The 18,777-nt window shown below is 38.4% G+C and overlaps 2 protein-coding genes across 2 annotated transcripts; both read right to left on the minus strand.

Annotated features, from left to right (window-relative positions):
• Nucleotides 1-5,607: 5,607 nt before the first annotated feature.
• LOC149174434 (LEAF RUST 10 DISEASE-RESISTANCE LOCUS RECEPTOR-LIKE PROTEIN KINASE-like 1.2) lies at nt 5,608-8,087 on the minus strand. The gene is made up of 3 exons (XM_089422597.1): nt 7,284-8,087; nt 7,025-7,054; nt 5,608-6,904 (listed from the first exon to the last, which is right to left on the minus strand). Exons 1-3 carry the CDS (start codon nt 8,017-8,019, stop codon nt 5,724-5,726), a joined length of 1,947 nt encoding a protein of 648 aa, XP_089278723.1. The 5' UTR covers nt 8,020-8,087; the 3' UTR covers nt 5,608-5,723.
• Nucleotides 8,088-8,808: 721 nt separating this feature from the next.
• Nucleotides 8,809-14,343, minus strand: LOC149174435 (uncharacterized). Its single transcript, XM_089420849.1, has 3 exons — nt 13,818-14,343; nt 13,337-13,624; nt 8,809-11,909 (listed from the first exon to the last, which is right to left on the minus strand). The coding sequence occupies exons 1-3, from the start codon at nt 14,341-14,343 to the stop codon at nt 8,809-8,811; spliced, it is 3,915 nt and encodes a 1,304-aa protein (XP_089276975.1).
• Between the last annotated feature and the right edge of the window lie 4,434 nt (nt 14,344-18,777).

Below are 18,777 nucleotides of genomic sequence, written 5' to 3' on the forward strand. Positions count from 1 at the left end.
GATAGGAAGCAGAGGTCAGTGGCACTCAGTTCAACAAAGGCCAAATATTTTGCTGCTAGTCAGGAAATATGCAAGGCTATATGGATGAGGAAGATCCTGGTTGGACTCTTCAGTGAGGGATGGAGCCTACATTAATCCACTATGACCATCATAGTTGTACAAAACTCTCTAAGAATCCAACGTTTCATGATAGGTCCAAGCATATAGACATCAGGTATCACCATCTTAGAGATTGTGCACAAAGGAGGATTATTATGCTATAGTACATTCCTACAGAGGAGCAGGATGCAAACATCTTGACCAAGGCCCTATCAAGGGGCAAGTTCGAGTTCCACAAGCAGGATTGGGGTTGTCTAGAATCCCTTCCTCACTAAGAGGGAGTGTTAAAATTGTAGTAAGGAAGGGCTTCTTTTGACTTGTGCCTCAGTTAAAGAAGCAAATTCGAATTCACTCCCATAGAAATTCGAGTTAGCTATGAGTTAACATTTGTGATGTGGTCGATCACTAGTTTATTGTCAGTTAATTCGACTTAGATGGCTTTCAGTGAGTTGTGTGCTAGTTGATTACTATAATTTAGCAATCTAATTGAGTTAACTACTAGTTTCTGTCAGTTAACTGATCTCTAGTCTCGAATAGGGATAGTCTTGAGTTCAGTTGAGTAGTTTGACTTTTGTTTACTCAACATACTCTCAATTAACTAGTTTCAGTTGCTAAAATTAGCTCTAGTTTGTAATGCAATTTGAATTGCCTACTGAGACTGGATGGAGGCACAACTATAATCATTGTTGTACGACAAGTTTTGTGGACAAGCGTGAGAATTGAACAAGCCTATTTCTCTTGGGAATTGCGCAAGGAAATAAGAGATTTTCCTAACTTTTAGGGGTTGAATTGCGCAACGAAATAGGAGCTTCCTTGTAGATTGATTTGGCTATGTGTTGGGCAGTTCTTCAAGAGGAGTTGATCAGTATTGCAGAGGCTTTAGGCTTGAAGCAAATTCTTTGTAATAGATCAGATTGCTCAGTTAATAATACAAGCAAGAGGGGTTTTTCCCAATTGGGTTCCCCAGATAAATATTGTGTTCTATGTGTGATTGATCTATTGTGATTGTGTTTCTATTCATTATTTTCATTCTACAAAATTTTGGATAAAGAAATTTTGTATATTTTGTTATCAATTTGATTTCATTAACAACTATAAAATTTTCAAAATTTTCTATATTAAAAACATACACCCTTAAAAATATAGTTACTTGATAAAGCAAAATTAAAATAAATATTTTAGTAAAAAACTCAACCTACTATAAACATCTACTTAAATAAATATTTTAATAAAAAAGTCACCATACTATAAACATCTACTTAAATAAATATTTTAATAAAAAAAAATCACCCTACTATAAACATCTACTTAAATTCATTTTATTTCCCCTTACCCTCACTTGAATTCATTATAATCCCACATTCATTCAAAAATAAACCTATCAAAAATAAGATTAAGACATATTTATAATAGTTTTTAAAATATTTTTGATATGTTGTTATTTCATTTGACAACCCACGTGCCAATTATATGTGCAAATTTCAAAATCCCAGTTAATGTCATTTATAACCAGTGAATGAGGCAACAAGGTATTTATATGATTATAAATGTGAAAAGAATCCACCTACATACTCTTGAAAATAGTTAGGAGTTGTTTTTAGTGCGATTTTTTTGGAGATTTCGGTGATGGAATTTGGGTTAAAAAATTGAGGTTAAATCTTGATTTGTATTATTTAAAATGGTTTTTTAACTGCATATTTGGATTCAGCACCCTGAAAAACCCCTGGGACGCTTTGATTGTGCAGAAATTAGCTATCAAACTTGCGATTTCAATAAATTACTACTGGATTTTGACAAAAAAACCTACCGAAAAAACTTCCAAAAAATCTCTTAAAAACAACTCCAAATAAGTAAAGTGGTGAGGGGTAACGTGAACACAATATTGGAGCGTGTTGAGAAATGTCAAATGTGGAGTGCGCTTGTGAAGTCCCGCTCAACCGACCACGGCCCCACTCCAAAATTTCAACTCTATTTTCGTGAATGATATTCATTCAAAAGTCCAACTAGTTTTAATGTCCGTGAGACGTGTAATTTTGGAATCAAATAGATGATTGGAATTGCAGCACACACACACAGCGATAATTTTTGATCTAAAATTTTAATTGAATTGGGATAGTTTTAAAGTTGGACAGGCTCATAGATTCCGAATGAGCAATATTATTGAAAATATTATTTCACCCCATACGGTGAGATTTACATAAAATTAATTTTATTTATTTGTTTCTAATCATGCTATAAAATGTATAAATTCTGAATTGAGAACATTTGATTTAATTTATTTATTAATTTACAAAATATTAATATAATTTTTTTTTTTAAATTATTAAATTTAATTTCATAAATTCTTGGGAAATCTAGAGCTATTGGAAATTGTGAAATAGATGTATGAGTTAGTGTTTGTTGCCATAGTTTTTTTAGGAGTAAAAATTAAAAAATTATTAAATTTAATTTTTATGATAATGATTATGGTTAACGACCACTGAGACCAAACTTTGTTTTATTGGACCTTAAAAAACAAATTATTTAATATTATATTAAATAATTATGAATATTATAATATTATATTAAATGAATATAGAAATGTTTATGAATATTATAATATTATATTAAATGAGTAGAGAAATGTTTATAATCACTATTGTGAAATAGATGTATTAGTTAGTGTTTGTTGTCGTTGTTTTTTTAAGAGTAAAAATTAAAAAAATTTAAAAATTATTTTCTTATATAAATTAATACAAATTATGCATTACATCGACAAGCTAGAAGGTTGTTTAGAGGAAGCAGGATGTGCTGGCACAATCTTAGTTGGGATAGTCATCATCCTTCTTCTCTAGGCTGACGATATTGTTCTTCTCGCAAGGTGCCCATCTAATCTTGATAAGCAACTTATACTTCTTAAAGATTTCTGCTGTACCATGGGTATGATTGTTAACACTGACAAAACAAAAGCTATGATTATCAAATCCAAGAAGGACACTTACACTAGTTTTATGTATGACAATAGTAACTTGGAGGAAGTGTCTTCCTACAAGTACCTAGGAATTGATATTCATCACAAGCTCAACTGGAACTATAACATTGAGAAAAGGATTAATGGGGGATGGAAAGCTTATTTTGGTCTTGAAAATAATTGTAAAACGACAAACCTCATAATGTGGGATAGAAAGAAGTTCCTCTTTGAAACTTTAGTCACTCCGATTATCTTATATGGATGTGAGGTTTGGGGTTGTAGCATCTCTAGAGAATCCTGGAGAAAGATTGAGCAAATCCATAAGCGTTTTATAATGTATAACCTCAAAATTAAAAGCAACACACCCTATCCTATTCTCCTTATAGAAGTGGGTCTTTCCCCTATCGAGAGCCTAGCTATGACTAGGCTTCTATTGTACAAGCACAAACTCAATAACATAGGAGACCATGGACTTCCTAAGCTAGCTTTAAATTCCAGCCAAAACCACCTAAGGCTCAAACGAGGTTGGTATAAAGACACCAGGGGCTGGTTAAACCATTGGGAGATCCACGAAAATGTTGCATAGCAAAACATTAATTAAAAATATTGTTACTTCTAAGTTCAAAGAAAAAATTTGGTGTGAGAAAGATTTAGCAGCTAAAAGAAAATTAAGATATTATAAGGAGGTCATCAACCCCACCGTAGAAGATCAAAAGTATCTCTCTGTTTTAACTAGCTTAAAGAAGAAAATTAATATAGCCAAGATTAGAACGAACTCTCATGAGGTCCATTGTGAAACGGGTCGGTGGGCAGTTCCTAAAACACCATGGATGAAAAGGTTCTGCCATCTCTGTGAGAATACGAACATCAAGGATGAAAATCACTTCCTCTTAGAGTGCCCCGTGTAAAACCACATTAGATCTCAGTTTCAAAATCTTCATTACAATACTGACCTTCCTACCCTTTTATGTTGTCAAAATCACAGTGAGCTTGAGAGGCTTCTCTCCAAGCTTTTTGAGCATAGGAATAAAATCTTAAATCAAACTAAATAATTCGTTTCTAGACCAAAGTTTGGTCTCAATGGACGTTAACCATCATCATCATCATCATTAAATGCATATAGAAATGTCATCATCATCATTAAATGCATATAAAAATGTTTAGAATGATTATAGTAGACTCCAAAACCTTTTTGAGGTTAATAAGCTTTTTTGAATGATGTCACATATATTACAAATATATTTTATTTTTATAAATAATATATATGATTATTTTCCTGAGGAAAAAAAGTTAATGGATATAATTTTATTTAAAATTTTTATTAAATTAAAATGAATTTCGTTTATATAAAATAAAAAGGAACAATATTAAATTTAATCTCAAATAAGATTTTATATGGTAAATTAATTTCAAAAAATTACTAAGAATATAATTGATTTTAAAATGGAAGATTTTATAGATAATAAGACAAGTTTTAACTCGGTTTAAAATAGGAATTTGAGAGGATTTTAAGAATTCAACCAATGGTTATGCATTTTGAAGAAATTCATAATCATTTAACAAATAAAGTATTGAAGTGTCCGGGAGTGACTCCAACATCTAAAAGGCCTAAACAAAATTGCTAACAAAACATTTGAGATTTCCACATCCATCCATGACCTAGATAAGTTTTCTAATCAAATTGATAAACAAATCCATTTTTTGAAATCTGTAACCAATGTACCAACATTAAAAAAATACATTAAAACTCTTAAAGTCAAATAGAAAATAGCTATTTCACCTAGACAAAATTATTGGTATCAAACAAGTAAAAATGGGTCATTTTTATTGATTTATTGTCATAAATTAGGATGACCCATAAGTATGCATAGTGAAGTATGAAAATTTATTTTTTATATTAAAGTTTCATAATTTAGACTTAAATATTCACAATGCAAAATTGTATAATTTTTTTATATATAAAAACAACAATTTTCTAATACATTTAGTTTATCATTATAAACTAACCATTTAAAAATATACCAATTTTACAATAATCCACATCAAAGAAAATAAATACCATCAAAATAAAAATAAATACCTCTTAAATTAAACATTTTGTGAAATAGAATTTGCTTACATATTGTATTGTCTCACATATCATTTGCAATTTATTTAACATCTTGTTAAATAGAATTTGTTTACATATCGGATTGTCTCATGTCATTTGCAATTTACTCCTTTATTCTTGCTCATAAAAATAGACTTTAGGTCGCCAATGTCAACAGCCAGGCCATGAGATGGGATTGAAGCGATTAAATTTTTTTGTTTCAATCTCAAATATATAACCTTATATATAAGTACTAATTTTTATTTATTTTAAATATATAAATTTATTTAATTTAAATTATTTAATTTTAATCCAAAACGAATTGACTCAAATCTCTTGATGGTTAATAGTAAATTAGATGAACCGTTGAGTCCGATTACAGAGCCTCACCCTAAAGAAATTCGAACCACGATTAAGAACAATAAAAACTTCGTTAAAAGTTTAATTACAGTAATTAAAGCATGGTGTTTAACAAGCTTTTATTCATCCAGTAACAATATCAAAATACTTCAACTGAAGTTTAATTACAGTAATTAAATCATATTGTTTAACTAGCTTTAAATGCTTGAAGTTGCAATTATACAATTAGGAAGAGAAATTTATGCACTTATGTGGTGGGTCCTCGTAAGTGGAACTTATACTCGGCCACCTGTCTTGCACGGAGATGGGAGAGAAAGGCACTGTGTTTGACTGGTTGATGTTAGAAGACGATCCCAACTGCTGTTGTTCACCTGCACCAGTCGAGGCACCATACGAATCTCTGATATTCTCAAGCTGAACAACAATTTCCTCCATTTGCGGTCTGTCATCCCTCTCTGACGCCAGGCATCTGACGGCCAATTCTGCAACTGCACTCACCATGACCTTTACTTCATGATTCACTTCAATCTCCAGCAGCGGATCTACTAGTTCATCCAAAGCCCCTTCTTGAATCTTGGTTATCGCTAAGTTAGCAAGGTTTATTTCCCTTCTGTTCCGATTTATGTCCATCGCTATTTTGGCAGAGATAATCTCCACCAAAACGACCCCGAAGCTGTAGACATCGGATTTCTCGGTCAGCTGATAGCACTGATAATACTCTGGGTCAACATACCCTGGTGTGCCTTGTGGGATAGTAGTGACATGAGAAGCATCTACAGGTACAAGCCTGCAAAGTCCAAAATCAGCCAATTTGATATCCAAATTCTCTTCCAAGAGAATATTAGAGGATTTCACATCTCTGTGGAATATAGGCGGATCAAGGCCGTGAAGAAAAGCCAAGGCCTGGGCAGTTTGAATAGCAATGTTCAAGCGGGCATTCCATGGTAATCCCTTGGGGTTTTTGCGGTCGCCATGAAGATGATCGTCTAGGGTCCCATTTGGGACAAATTCGTATACCAGCAGCAGCTCTGGACCATCTGCAGAAGTGCAGCCATAAAGACGAACAAGGTGTGGATGATTCAATGTCGAAAATATCTTCACCTCGTTGATGAACTGCTCGAGTCTCCTAGAGTTATCCTGGAAAAGTCTCTTCACGGCCACAGTTCGTCCGTCCCAAAGTTTACCCAGATACACCGACCCGAACCCTCCGACGCCAAGTTCGTTGTCCTCGTGGAAGCAATTTGTAGACTGACGAAGTGCTTCGTAAGAGAATATAGGCAAATTGTCCATCTCACGCCCAGGTAAATGTGTAGGAACAACACCACTGGGAGGAGGCTTTCTGTTTTTCTGGTAACACGCTAAGGACAGTATAACCACTATCAGAGCAACTCCCACGAAGGAACAACCTGTGGTGGAATTTAGAGATTGATATCAATGTAATCCTGGACCCCGAATAGAATAAAGAAAAACAATTCACCGCAGGGGTTAAAGCGGATAAAAGGATTTGGAAGAAATCATAAATTTACCTATTATAATGGCCAAGTTGTTTCCACGACCTGTAACGCGGCCACAACACAAAGTTATGATAAGTAACGGGAATTATTCACATATACATATAATAAGATCTTGTTTTAGATGTTTGAGTTCAGTACACCCATTGATATTAATATTGGAAGCTTCAAATGAGAGAGACAAAGATCGGCCATATACTACCCTAAATTACTTGGGATCACACAGGAAATTCTAGTTGCAAGTAGTTTTGCAAAAGGTTAAAATAAAACATACCATGGCCGGAGCATTTGTGAGTATGGGGTCCGTCCTCGCAATAGCAGAGGAATGGCAAATTAGTTGAGTCCAAATTGTTGTAACCGCATATTCCTCCAGTTGCTTCACATGAGTTGCAGCTGTTATTTCTCTGTGTATCAGTGGAAAGATATTGCATTTTTCCGACCTCAACAATCACTTGTTCCATAGAACATCCCCGGATCGACGAATCGCCTGAGCTGTAGAATTTGTAATAGACAGTAGCATTACATATCCTGAGTTGCCGTCCACTGGAGTCGAATGCATCCTGAAATGATATATTACACCGGTACACGCCTAGAGTCCTGTTATCTTTACCCAAAATTTTGAAGCGGTCGTCCCCATGTTCTGAGAGCGGTATCTGAGTATAATTACTGTGATGATAAAAAAAATTGCAGTTCTTGCCCCTGGCAATAAGGAAGCTGCTACCATAGCTATTAATCCTTATTATTGTGTAACTCAGGCCATGAATCTCGATAACTGGACTTGAATTTTGTACACAGTTGATCTGAAACTTAGGGTGACCACATCCACGGTTTCCTACACCGAAGGGATACTTTATATCCATACTCCCGCATTTACTAGTATTTTGGCACATCTCATATTGCGCGTCTAAGCATAACGAGCAGGGGAATAGAGAGGCACAACAGGCAGTAAGGACAAGGAAGAAGAGGTGTGGAGGCAGGGAAGGAAGAAAGCGAGCAATATATAATTCCATCGATGATAAGCATAGAATTGGCGTTGGCAAAACAAGAATGATCCACCCACAGCAACATATTACTCAACGATGAACCATATGTAGAGTTAAATAATTCGATATTGTCTATACAAATAACTGAATCATTTAAATTAGTGGTTACCATAAAATGTCAAATATTTAAGTTTGACCAAATGAAGGAATTCCGCCGGCTTGTCGGTAGTCCATAATTAATAATGTCAACCGTTCAGTTTGAAAGAAAAGATCAGTACAAGATGCCGTGAAAATCAGTGTTAGTATTTTTTCTATTCTAATAGATGTTTCGACATTATGCGGAAATTTTTAACAGCTTGGTTATTGAGAATTCTTTTTGAAAATTAAGATTTGGTAGGTTTTCTTAAAAATTATGATTATAACTGAGTTTTTGTAAGAAATAAGTTATTGTAATGGCTGGAGCGGTTGGTATATCCTCGGAGAAGGTTAAATGTTACTTTCGAAATATATAATTTCAGTGAAGGTCATCTATGTGGTGTTTTTGCAGAACATTGAACTTTTAAAGTGCAGCATTTTTTGAATTTAAAAAGGGGTTAATAGTATAAGATTCAAAAGTATATGCATGTGGTGTTTTTGCGGAATATTGAACTTTTAAAGTGCAGCATTTTTTGAATTTAAAAAGTGGTTAATAGTATAAATTTTTTTTTAAACTAAAACGGGTATTTTTATTTATGGGTGGCTGAAGTTAGATCAAGCAATACAATTCGTTGTTTCAAATATTACATTTCTCTGCTTTTACAAGAACTCCTTGCCCTTTTAGGGAATAGTTGCCATATTCGGTGCTCCTGCATTTATGCTGATCATGCTCTTTTCGAGAGTACATCCTGTGTTTGCCAGTCTGTCTGCTTCTGTGTTTAATTCTCTGAGGATGTGGAAGAGTTGTACTGAGGAAAAGTCCTTCAGGAGTCTGTTCACTCTTGTGAGTTGTTTGTCTAGTGCTGGATCCTTGAGCCCTTTCTTGTTTATTAGAGACTTTATCAGCAATTCTGAGTCTCCAAAGACTATGATTTCCTTTGGGTTTCCTTTTCTGGCAAGTTGACAAGCTTTTAAAAGACTGAGGACTTCTGCCTGATTGTTGGTTTTTAGCCCAAGTCCCCAGCTGAAATCCTCTTTTCTCCCATTCGGGAGGTAGATGACCCCCCCTGCTCCTGATCTTCCTGGATTGCCTTTCGAGGCTCCGTCAAAGAAGATAGTGCATTTTCTTTGTGATTTCCACCACTTCTGAAAATTATCCAAGGTGTCTCTAATCTGCCAATTTTCCTTGTGAGTTGGGCGAATGATTGCTGAAGGTCTCGGCGTGGGGGAGAAGCCATCCAGCCATGCCCTTTCTTCATTTCGAAGGGAGTTGTCTTTGACATTGGATTGTCTCAGAGTTTCTATTAGGAGTTTCTTGGCCTGCTCCGCTGTTGTTTCTGCGGTGATTTCTTTTTGGTTGAAGACAATTTCGTTCCGGGAAAGCCACAGCTTCCAGCAGACATATTTTGGAGCTGCAATCCACACCTTGTGCCAAAGAGATTTATCAATGATGTTGTAGGGGTATCGAGCTTTCCAAGACGAGAACATGTCTGTGATCGTACAGTGTGCTGGGGGTCTCACATTCAGCCCTGTCAAGAAGCTAGTCCAGGCCTTCTGTGCATACTCACATTCGATGAACATGTGAACTGAGGTTTCCAATGCATTTTTGCAGAACGCACATCGGTGAGGACCAGCAATATTTCTTCTGCACAGATTATCTCCAGTCAGGATTTTGTTGTGGAATAAAGTCCAGCAGAAGAAGTTGATCTTGGGAATGCTGAAGTTTTCCCAGATCTGATTCCACACTGTTGCCGGATGCGGAGAATCCTTTTTACCTTGCATCTGTAGGTATCCTTGTTTGGCTGTGTACTCCCCTGTTTTTCCCCATCCCCATGAATCTTCTTCGTCCTTATGCACTGGAGTAAAGTCTGTAATTGCATCTGTGAAAGTATTTAACTGATCTTTTAAATGCGCTGGAATGTTAGGCAATGACCAGCACTGCCAATTGCCTTTGTTATCCCACTCTGCTATATCTTCAATTTTCCGGATTCCTTTTGAACTTAACCAAGCTCTTAAATCTGCAATTTCATTAATGGCTGAAAGTGGGGGGTGACCCATTATTCGATCTCTCCACAACAATATGTTTTTGCCATTCCCTGGGATTTTATACAGATGAGTTCTAAAGAATTCGATCCCTTTACAGCAGAGCCTCCAAGCCTGCGTTCCTCTAGGAGAAAGCGCTGGATTGAAGGAGATGATCGACTGATTTTGGAGGTACTTGAGATTTAAGAGCTGGCTGATAGGGTGCGTAGGCTCGGTTATTAACTGCCACAGGAGTTTGCAACCCAAAGCTAGATTTGCTTGCTGGGGGTCACGAATTTGGAGTCCGCCTTCGGCAATGGGACGCTTCACTGTTTCCCAATTAATAAGATGAAATCGGTTGTTGTTTCCCTTCCCACCGTTCCACAGAAAATTCCGCATTAGACAGGAGATTTGATCTGCGATTTGTCTTGGAGCCATCAGCAGAGAGGCTTGGTATGTGGGCAAGGCTGAAAGCACAGAACGGATTAGAGTGAGCTTGCCGCCTGTGGTGAGCCAAACGCCGCCCCACGCTGCAATCTTCTTTTTAAACTTAGAAATCACCTCCTCCCACAGGTGATTGCGGTTGGATCCCATCGTCAGAGGTAGACCAAGATACTTTATTTTATCCCACGCTGCATAGCCTTTAAACCCCAGTTCGCTGGCAATCCTATCAATTGTTTGCTGATCAGTATTCCATCCATAAACAACACTTTTCCTCTCGCTGACTAGTGCTCCGGAGATGCTGCAATACTTTTGGAGAATGGTTTTGAATGAGTTAGCGATTCTCATGGAAGCACCCCCGAGAAGGAGTGAATCATCAGCAAAGAGCGCGTGATTCACGGGGGCTATGCCTTGCACAATTCTTATCCCAGGTATGGAACCGATTTGTTTCTCCTGAGTCAGCTTTCTGCTTAGTGAATCAGCCATCAGAATGTAGAGAAAGGGAGAAAGAGGGCAGCCCTGCCTCAATCCCCTGGTGGCTAAAAAGAACTCTGCTGGTCTACCATTCACCATTGGGGCGATCCAGATGTTTTCAATGCAAGCTTTGATGAGCTTTATGAAATCCTGGTTGAATCCAAAGGCTGCAAGAACCCTGAACAGGAAAGAACGATTAACTCGATCAAAAGCATTACACATATCTAATTTGATAATCATACCTTGTTCTTTCCGAGTTTGACTGGAGTGGAGGGCTTCTTGGATCTGAATGACATTGTCCAGGATTTGTCTGCCTTTCACAAATCCACCTTGGGCCGGAGAAATGAGCTTTTGAAGAAGGGGCTTAATTCTGTTAGCCAGCAGTTTGGCCACAATCTTGTAGGATGAATTGCAGAGCGAGATCGGCCTGTATCTGTCGAAGGAGCCTGGGTTTGTTTCCTTGGGGATTAAAGCGAGGAAGGTGGAGTTTATTCCTCCACCCACTTTTGCCTTCCTCAGGATTCCTCTTATCATTCTGAAGAGATCAGTTTTGATTATCTCCCAACAAATTCTATAAAAATGAACTGAGAATCCGTCAGGTCCTGGAGCTTTGTCTGGTTCCATGGACCAGACTATATTAGTTATCTCTTCTTCCGTGACTGGGCTCAACAGAGAATCATTGTCTTCCACGCTGACTAGGTTTGGAATGTTTGTGAGAAACTCTTCTGCATCCTCCTCATTCCCATTTCTTTCCGCACTTAGAAGGTTCTGAAAATGGTTTACAGCTGCTTCTTTGATTTGAGAAAATCCTTTATACACCTGACCGCTAGTGCTGGTAATTTTTGCTATATGATTGCGTGAAAGGCGAGCCCTGCACTATCTATGAAAGTATGTGGTATTTCTGTCCCCAGATTTGAGCCACAGGCTTCGAGACTTTAAGCGCCAATGTTCTTCTTCAATTCTAAAAGAGTAGTATGCATTCCTTTGGGCAGATTTTTCATTGGCTAAGTCTGTGAGAGAGGGATCTTTCTCCTCCATTTCGAATTGTATTCTTTCTAACTGAAGAACAGCCTCCTTCCTCTGCCTAGTGGGTGTTTGCATAGATTTCTTTATCCAATCTTTAAGAGCTTTTTATGTGTTTTTCATTTTTTCCTCCCACACATAGCTTGGGGATCCGAGTACATCTATCCTCCATGCTGTTTGGACTGTTTCAAAGAACCCTTCTTTACCTGCCCAGAGAGGGCTGAAACGAAATGGGAGGGGGCCAAGATCTTCTTCTTCTTTTAGGCATAAAAGGATTGGCTTATGGTCCGATGTGAGCTTTGGGAGGATCTTGGAAAAAACTATTCTGTTATCCATCATTAATGAGCTGCTGATGAGAAATCTGTCCAACCTAGCAGAGATTTGATTTTCGCCTGTTCTATTGTTAGTCCAGGTGTATTTTCCTTTCACGGGTTTGAAGTCAACTAAGTCCCACTGCAGTATCAGATTTCCCACTGTATTGATGAAGGGATCCCTAGAGTAAATCCCTCCTCTTTTTTCTTTGGGATCTAGAATTATATTCAGATCACTGCCCATGACTATATTTGTGGGGTTGATCTGCTCTATATAATCTAAGGGTGTCCTCCAGCACTCTCTCTTTTCTTCATAATGAACAGGGACATACAAGTTAAATAGAGCAAGGGGGAGATTGCTTATAGTGTGGCGCAGTTCTGTGTAGATCCAATGTTGGGTCTTATAGAATCGTTCTAATGAGAAGGAGTTTTTTGACCAAAATGTGCCTATTCCTTCGGCCGAGCCCCTTGCACTGACAGCCTTTCCTGAATCATATTTCCATTTCATAATGCTAGTGTTTAGAAGGGTTTCCCCTTCTATTTTAGTCTCTTGGAGCATAAGGATGTCCGCGGTTTCCATCTTCAATAAGTCTTTGATAGCTTCTGCCTTATTGGGGTTACCCAGTCCCCTACAGTTCCAAGAGACCAACTGCATCATTTACCACTTGATGGGGTGGGGCCTCCTCCCTTGGACGCCCTTGGTCTTGTATTTCTCCCGATGGTCATTTCAATGGTAGTTTGACTGCCTAGGGTTTTCTGTCGTTCTGATTCTTCTTCCCTAGTTTCCTTGTTTGTTCTTCTTCCCACTTTTTTTGATGGCCTTTCAAAGGTTTCCTCATCAGATGAGCCCGTGTTTTCTAGGTTCTTCTTCTTTTGTTTTATGATGTCAGCATAAGAAGGAGAAGGGGTATTGCTAGAATTCGGGTTTGGAATGTTACCTGGCTCCTGGTTGTCTGCATTATTCATCTGTGGTGGATCTTCCTGCTCGGCCTCTGGAGCATCTACTGGTGGTGTAAGAGATTCGAAGGGGTTTTTATCTCCTGCACTATTGTTAGCTTCCCTGCTTCCACTATTTTGATTACTTGCGTCTTCTTGCCCTGATTTGTTCCCTGTCTCTTTTGCTTTGTTTTTGTTATTCTGCCTGCTGCTTGCTGTTCTCTTTGCTTGCTTCCACTGCTCGCCTTTTTCTTTTTCTGCTATTTCCTCGTTTTTTTTTTTTGCAATATCTTGCAAAATGCCCATATTCATGGCAATGTCGACATTTAAAGGGCAGTTGTTCGTAATCTAGCTCTTGAATATGCGACCAGTCTGCCACTGAAAGTTTGATGGCTTCAGGAAGCCCGACCTCCAGATCAACTTCTACACAGATGCGTGCGCAGGAGAATTGATCCTTCCTCGGGGCCTGATCAATATACCTGCCTAGGGCATTGCCAATGGATTTCAGCGAGCTCTGACTCCAGCAATGGAGAGGGAGGTGCGGGAGGCGCACCCAAACAGGGACAGCTGTGGGCACATCTTGAGCAGGGTCAAAATCTGGAGACCATTTGTTCAAATATAACCCTTGAGGGCCCATGAAATAAGGTCCATTTCTGAAGATCAAGCTTCGGTCTTCCCCACTGTCAAACACGAAGACGAAGAACCCTTTGCCTACAAAGTGGCTTTTTATTCCTTCCTTAACCAGCGGGATCCAGTTTCGTTTGACCCATTCATCTACTGCCTTCGGGGATGGCCAAAGCCCTGTGAACTGGCCGATGAGGCCCCTTTCGGCAAGGTTTAGCGCTGATCTACAAGCATCGTCTACCGGTAGAGACACCGTAGGGATGTTGTCCAACTTCTTAACGAACTTTTGTTGTGAGGCCGAGATCGGCCGCTTATCAGCTGCAGCAACAAGGGAACGGAATGCATCTAGATCTGAAGGCGGAGAGGGATCGCCTCCATTCGCCATGATCGGGGATTGAGGGGCGGGGATCAAAGCAGAGACCCCATGCACCAGCTCAGATCGACCCCCAGAGCTGTCGAAACGCGATTGCAACTCGAATCCTGAACCTCTTCAATCCTAAACTCCCCGCACACCGAAGATCTCACCGAAAAGCAGAGCTCCACGCCCGGATCGGGCAGGGCAGGGCCGAGCCCAAGGGTTGCAGAGCAGCGCGGAAGTTTTCCGTTGCAGAGCCGCGCGCAAAGGTAGCTTTGAGACTGGTTAATAGTATAAAATTCAAAAGTATATGTATGTGGTGTTTTTGTCCCACATTGAACTGTAGTATTTTTTGAATTTAAAAATGGTTAATAGTATACGATGTTGGAAGTAATGCTTTCATGATTTCTAAGTTGTTTTGAGTTGTATTGTGTGAGTTTCTAGGTTAATAGGTGTACTAGATATTTTTAGTAATCTATATCCACCATTCTCGAATCTAGAAAGACCATGTATTCCTATATATGTAATATCCGTAAGATCAATAAGACAAATTGTGTTTGGTGTTGTGTTTAATGGATCTCTCTGCTTTCTCTCTATTTTATAATATAAGATTCAAACGTATAGGCAATTTTTCTTATTGATTATTTCATTTTATAATTTTTCTTAAATATTTATAATAAGTTTTTGATACAAATGATATAAGGTAATATAAGTTTTCAAATAATAGTGTCTCTATGGGCCTTGAGGAGTCTTTCTCTAGTTTTGATATGATGTAAGTTCATATGAAAGAGGGTTTTGGCTTTTACTATACTTTCACATTACATGTGTTCTAGTCACTTTATCTATCATGGTAAGAAGCAGGTACAAGGTTAATTATCATTTGAATATTGCAAGTTGCATAGGGAGGTATAAGATTGGCAAAACATGGGGAAAAATGAACTAAAAAATTGATAGTATAGACTTCAGGCTCACCATTCTAGCCAAAAAATCAGCTATCATTAATGAAGGTAGTGATGGAGATTCTATGCAATAGTTGTTATGATTCACTAGTTTTTTGCTTGGAGCATTAGTAGTCTTTTTTGTCTTCTCATGTTTATGTATGTCAAGGTCTGACACAACCAACTTGTTTTTATAAGTTTTTATGTACAAGATTCTCTAGTTAAACAAGGTTTTACCAATCTAAACACTTTGAACTAATAACATAAGTGTGGAATAACTTGTTATAGAGTTTTTAACCCAACTTTTCATATATATATATATATATATATATATATATATATATATATATATATATATATATATATATATATATATAATATATATATATATATATATATATATATATATATATATATATATATATATATATCTATATATATATATATATATATATATATATATATATATATATATATATATATATATATATTTAACTGAAACGGTTGTGTTTTATTGAGAATTCTAGGTTGGGCATAGCCAAATCAACCAAATTACAATTCATGGGTTTACATGAGCACCTCTCCCAATTAAGGGATGATTGCCATTTTCAAAGTGCCTGCGTTTATGCTGATCATTCCACTTTGCTGAGTGCAGCCTGTGTTTGCCAATCTATCCACCTCCTTGTTTAAATCTCTGAGGATATGAAATGTTTGCATCGAGGAGAAGTCCTTCAGAATTCTGTTCACTCTTGAGAGCTGTTTATTTAACGGAGGGTCCTTTAACCATTTCTTGCTTATTAATGCCTTTATCAGCAATTCTGAGTCCCCAAAAATAATGATTTCTCTTTGGCTTTCTTTTCTGGCTAATTGACAGGCTTTTAAGAGACCAAGAGCTTCTGCCTGGTTGTTGGTTTTCGTTCCTAGCCCCCAACTGAAATCTTCTTTTCCTCCACTCGGATAGTAAATTACCCCTCCTGCTCCTGAAGTGCCTGGATTTCCTTTTGAAGCGCCATCAAAGAAGATAGTGCACTTGCCCTGGGATTTCCACCACTGCTAAAATCTATCCTCGAATTCTCAGATCTGCCATCTTTCCTTGTGGGTTGGCCGAGTGATTGCTGAAGGTCTGGTGATGAATGAGAAACCGTCCAGCCAGGCCCTTTCCTCTGTTCGAAGGGAGTTGTCATCTTTGACTGAAGAATAATTCAGGGTTTCTAGAAGGAGTTTCTTTGCCTGTTCTGCCACTTTTTCTGCTGATATTTCATTTTGGTTGAATATAATTTCGTTCCGGGCAAGCTAGAGCTTCCAGCATACGTATTTTGGAGCAGCAATCCATATCTTGTACCATAGAGATTTGCCAGCAATGTTGTGTGGGTAACTGGCTTTCCAAGTGGTGAACATTTCTGCAATCGTACAGTGAGCTGGGGGTCTCACATTTAGTCCAGTCAGAAAATTAATCCAGACCTTCTTGGCATACTCACAATTAATAAACAAATGATCTGTGGTTTCCAGAGCATTTTTGCATAGAACACATCGGTGGGGGCCTGCTATGTTTCTCTTGCACAGGTTTTCTCCGGTCAAGATTTTGTTATGGAACAGAGTCCAAAAGAAAAAGTTGATCTTAGGAATGCTAAAACTGTCCCATACCTGCTTCCATACTTCTTTCGGATGAGGCGAATTCTTTTTGCTTTGCATTTGTAGATATCCTTGCCTTGCTGTGTACACACCCATCTTCCCCCATCCCCAGGTGTCTTCTTCATCTCTATGGACTGGAGCGAAGTCTGTAATCGCCTTTTTAAGAGCGTGTAACTGTGGGGTGAGTTGCGCTGGTGCCTTGGGGAAATTCCAGCGTTGCCACTCTCCTCTGTTATCCCAACCAGCGATGTCTTCGATCTTACGGATTCCTTTTGACTGTAGCCATAATCTTATCTCTGCGATTTCACTGTTTTCTTTGAGGGGAGGGTGTCCCATGACTCTGTCTTTCCATAACAGAGTGTTTTTGCCGTTCCCAGGAATTTTGTACAGGTGAGTTTTGAAGAATTCGATACCTTTGCTGCATAACTTCCAGGCTTGCGTTCCTTTAGGGGCTTTCTCCGGAATGAAGGTTCTGATTGACTGTTGTTTGAAATATTTGTATTTTAATATCAGGCTGACAGGGTGACTAGGCTTATCAAGCAGTTGCCACAGTAATTTGCATCCCAGCACTACATTTGCAAGGAGAGGGTCTCGTATTTGGAGTCCACCTTCCTCCATAGGTCTTTTCGCTGTTTCCCAATTTATTAAGTGAAATCTATTGTCATTTCCTCGCCCTCCATTCCACAGGAAATTTCGCATAAGGCTGGAGACCTGGTCTGAGATTTGCTTTGGAGCTAGCATTAAGGAGGCCTGGAACGTTGGTAGTGCCGAGAGTACAACTCTAATGAGCGTGAGTTTGCCTCCTGTGGTGAGCCAATAACCCCCCCATCCTGCGATCTTTTTCTTAAATTTGGAGATCACCTCTTCCCACAGTTGATTCCTGTTGGATCCCATTGTTATTGGGAGACCCAAATATTTAAATTTGTCCCAATCTACGTATCCATTGAAGCCCAGGTCGCTGGCAATTCTGTTGATAGTCTGTTGATCTGTGTTCCACCCATAGACAACACTTTTCCTTTCACTGATTAACGCTCCAGAGATGCTGCAGAACTTTTTGAGAATGATTTTGAAGGAGTTCGCAATTCGTGGTGATGCGCCCCCAAGCAATAGTGAGTCATCAGCAAACAACACGTGATTCATTGGGTCAATTTCCTTCACAATCCTGATTCTAGGGAGGTTACCATTTTGTTTTTCCAAAGTTAATTTTCTGCTCAGAGAGTCTGCCATCAGTATGTAAAGAAATGGTGACAAAGGGCAACCCTGCCTCAGTCCCCTGGTGGCTAAGAAGAAATCTGCTAGTCTACCGTTTACCATTGGGGCAGTCCATATCTTTTCTAAACATGCTTTGATTAGATTTATAAACTCTTGATTGAAACCGAAGGCTGTAAGGACCCTGTACAAAAAGGAGCGATTAACTCTATCAAAAGCATTACACATGTCCAATTTTATAAGCATACCTTGTTCTTTGCGTGAATGGCTCGAGTGCAAAGCTTCTTGGACTTGTATCACATTATCTAGAATGTGTCTTCCTTTCAAAAATCCCCCCCGATCTGGAGAAATGAGCTTTTGCAAGAGAGGCTTGATTCTGCTCGCCAGAAGTTTGGACACTATCTTGTAGGACGCATTGCATAGAGATATCGGCCTGTACCTGTCGAAAGATCTTGGATTTGTCTCCTTAGGAATTAAGGCAAGAAAGGTTGAGTTGATTCCGCCCCCAATCCTTGCCTTTCTCATGAATCCACGTATCATTCTGAGGAGGTCTGGTTTGATTAATGCCCAGCAGATTCTATAGAAATGGATTGTAAAACCATCAGGTCCTGGCGCTTTGTCAGGCTCCATAGACCACACAATATTGGATACTTCTTCTTCCGTTACTAAGCTCATGAGGTTTTCA

The sequence above is a fragment of the Pinus tabuliformis genome, chromosome 4_1, assembly GCF_031772625.1.
Source record: "Pinus tabuliformis cultivar Carrire ecotype Pingquan chromosome 4_1, CPIR1, whole genome shotgun sequence".
Taxonomy (NCBI): Eukaryota; Viridiplantae; Streptophyta; class Pinopsida; order Pinales; family Pinaceae; genus Pinus; species Pinus tabuliformis.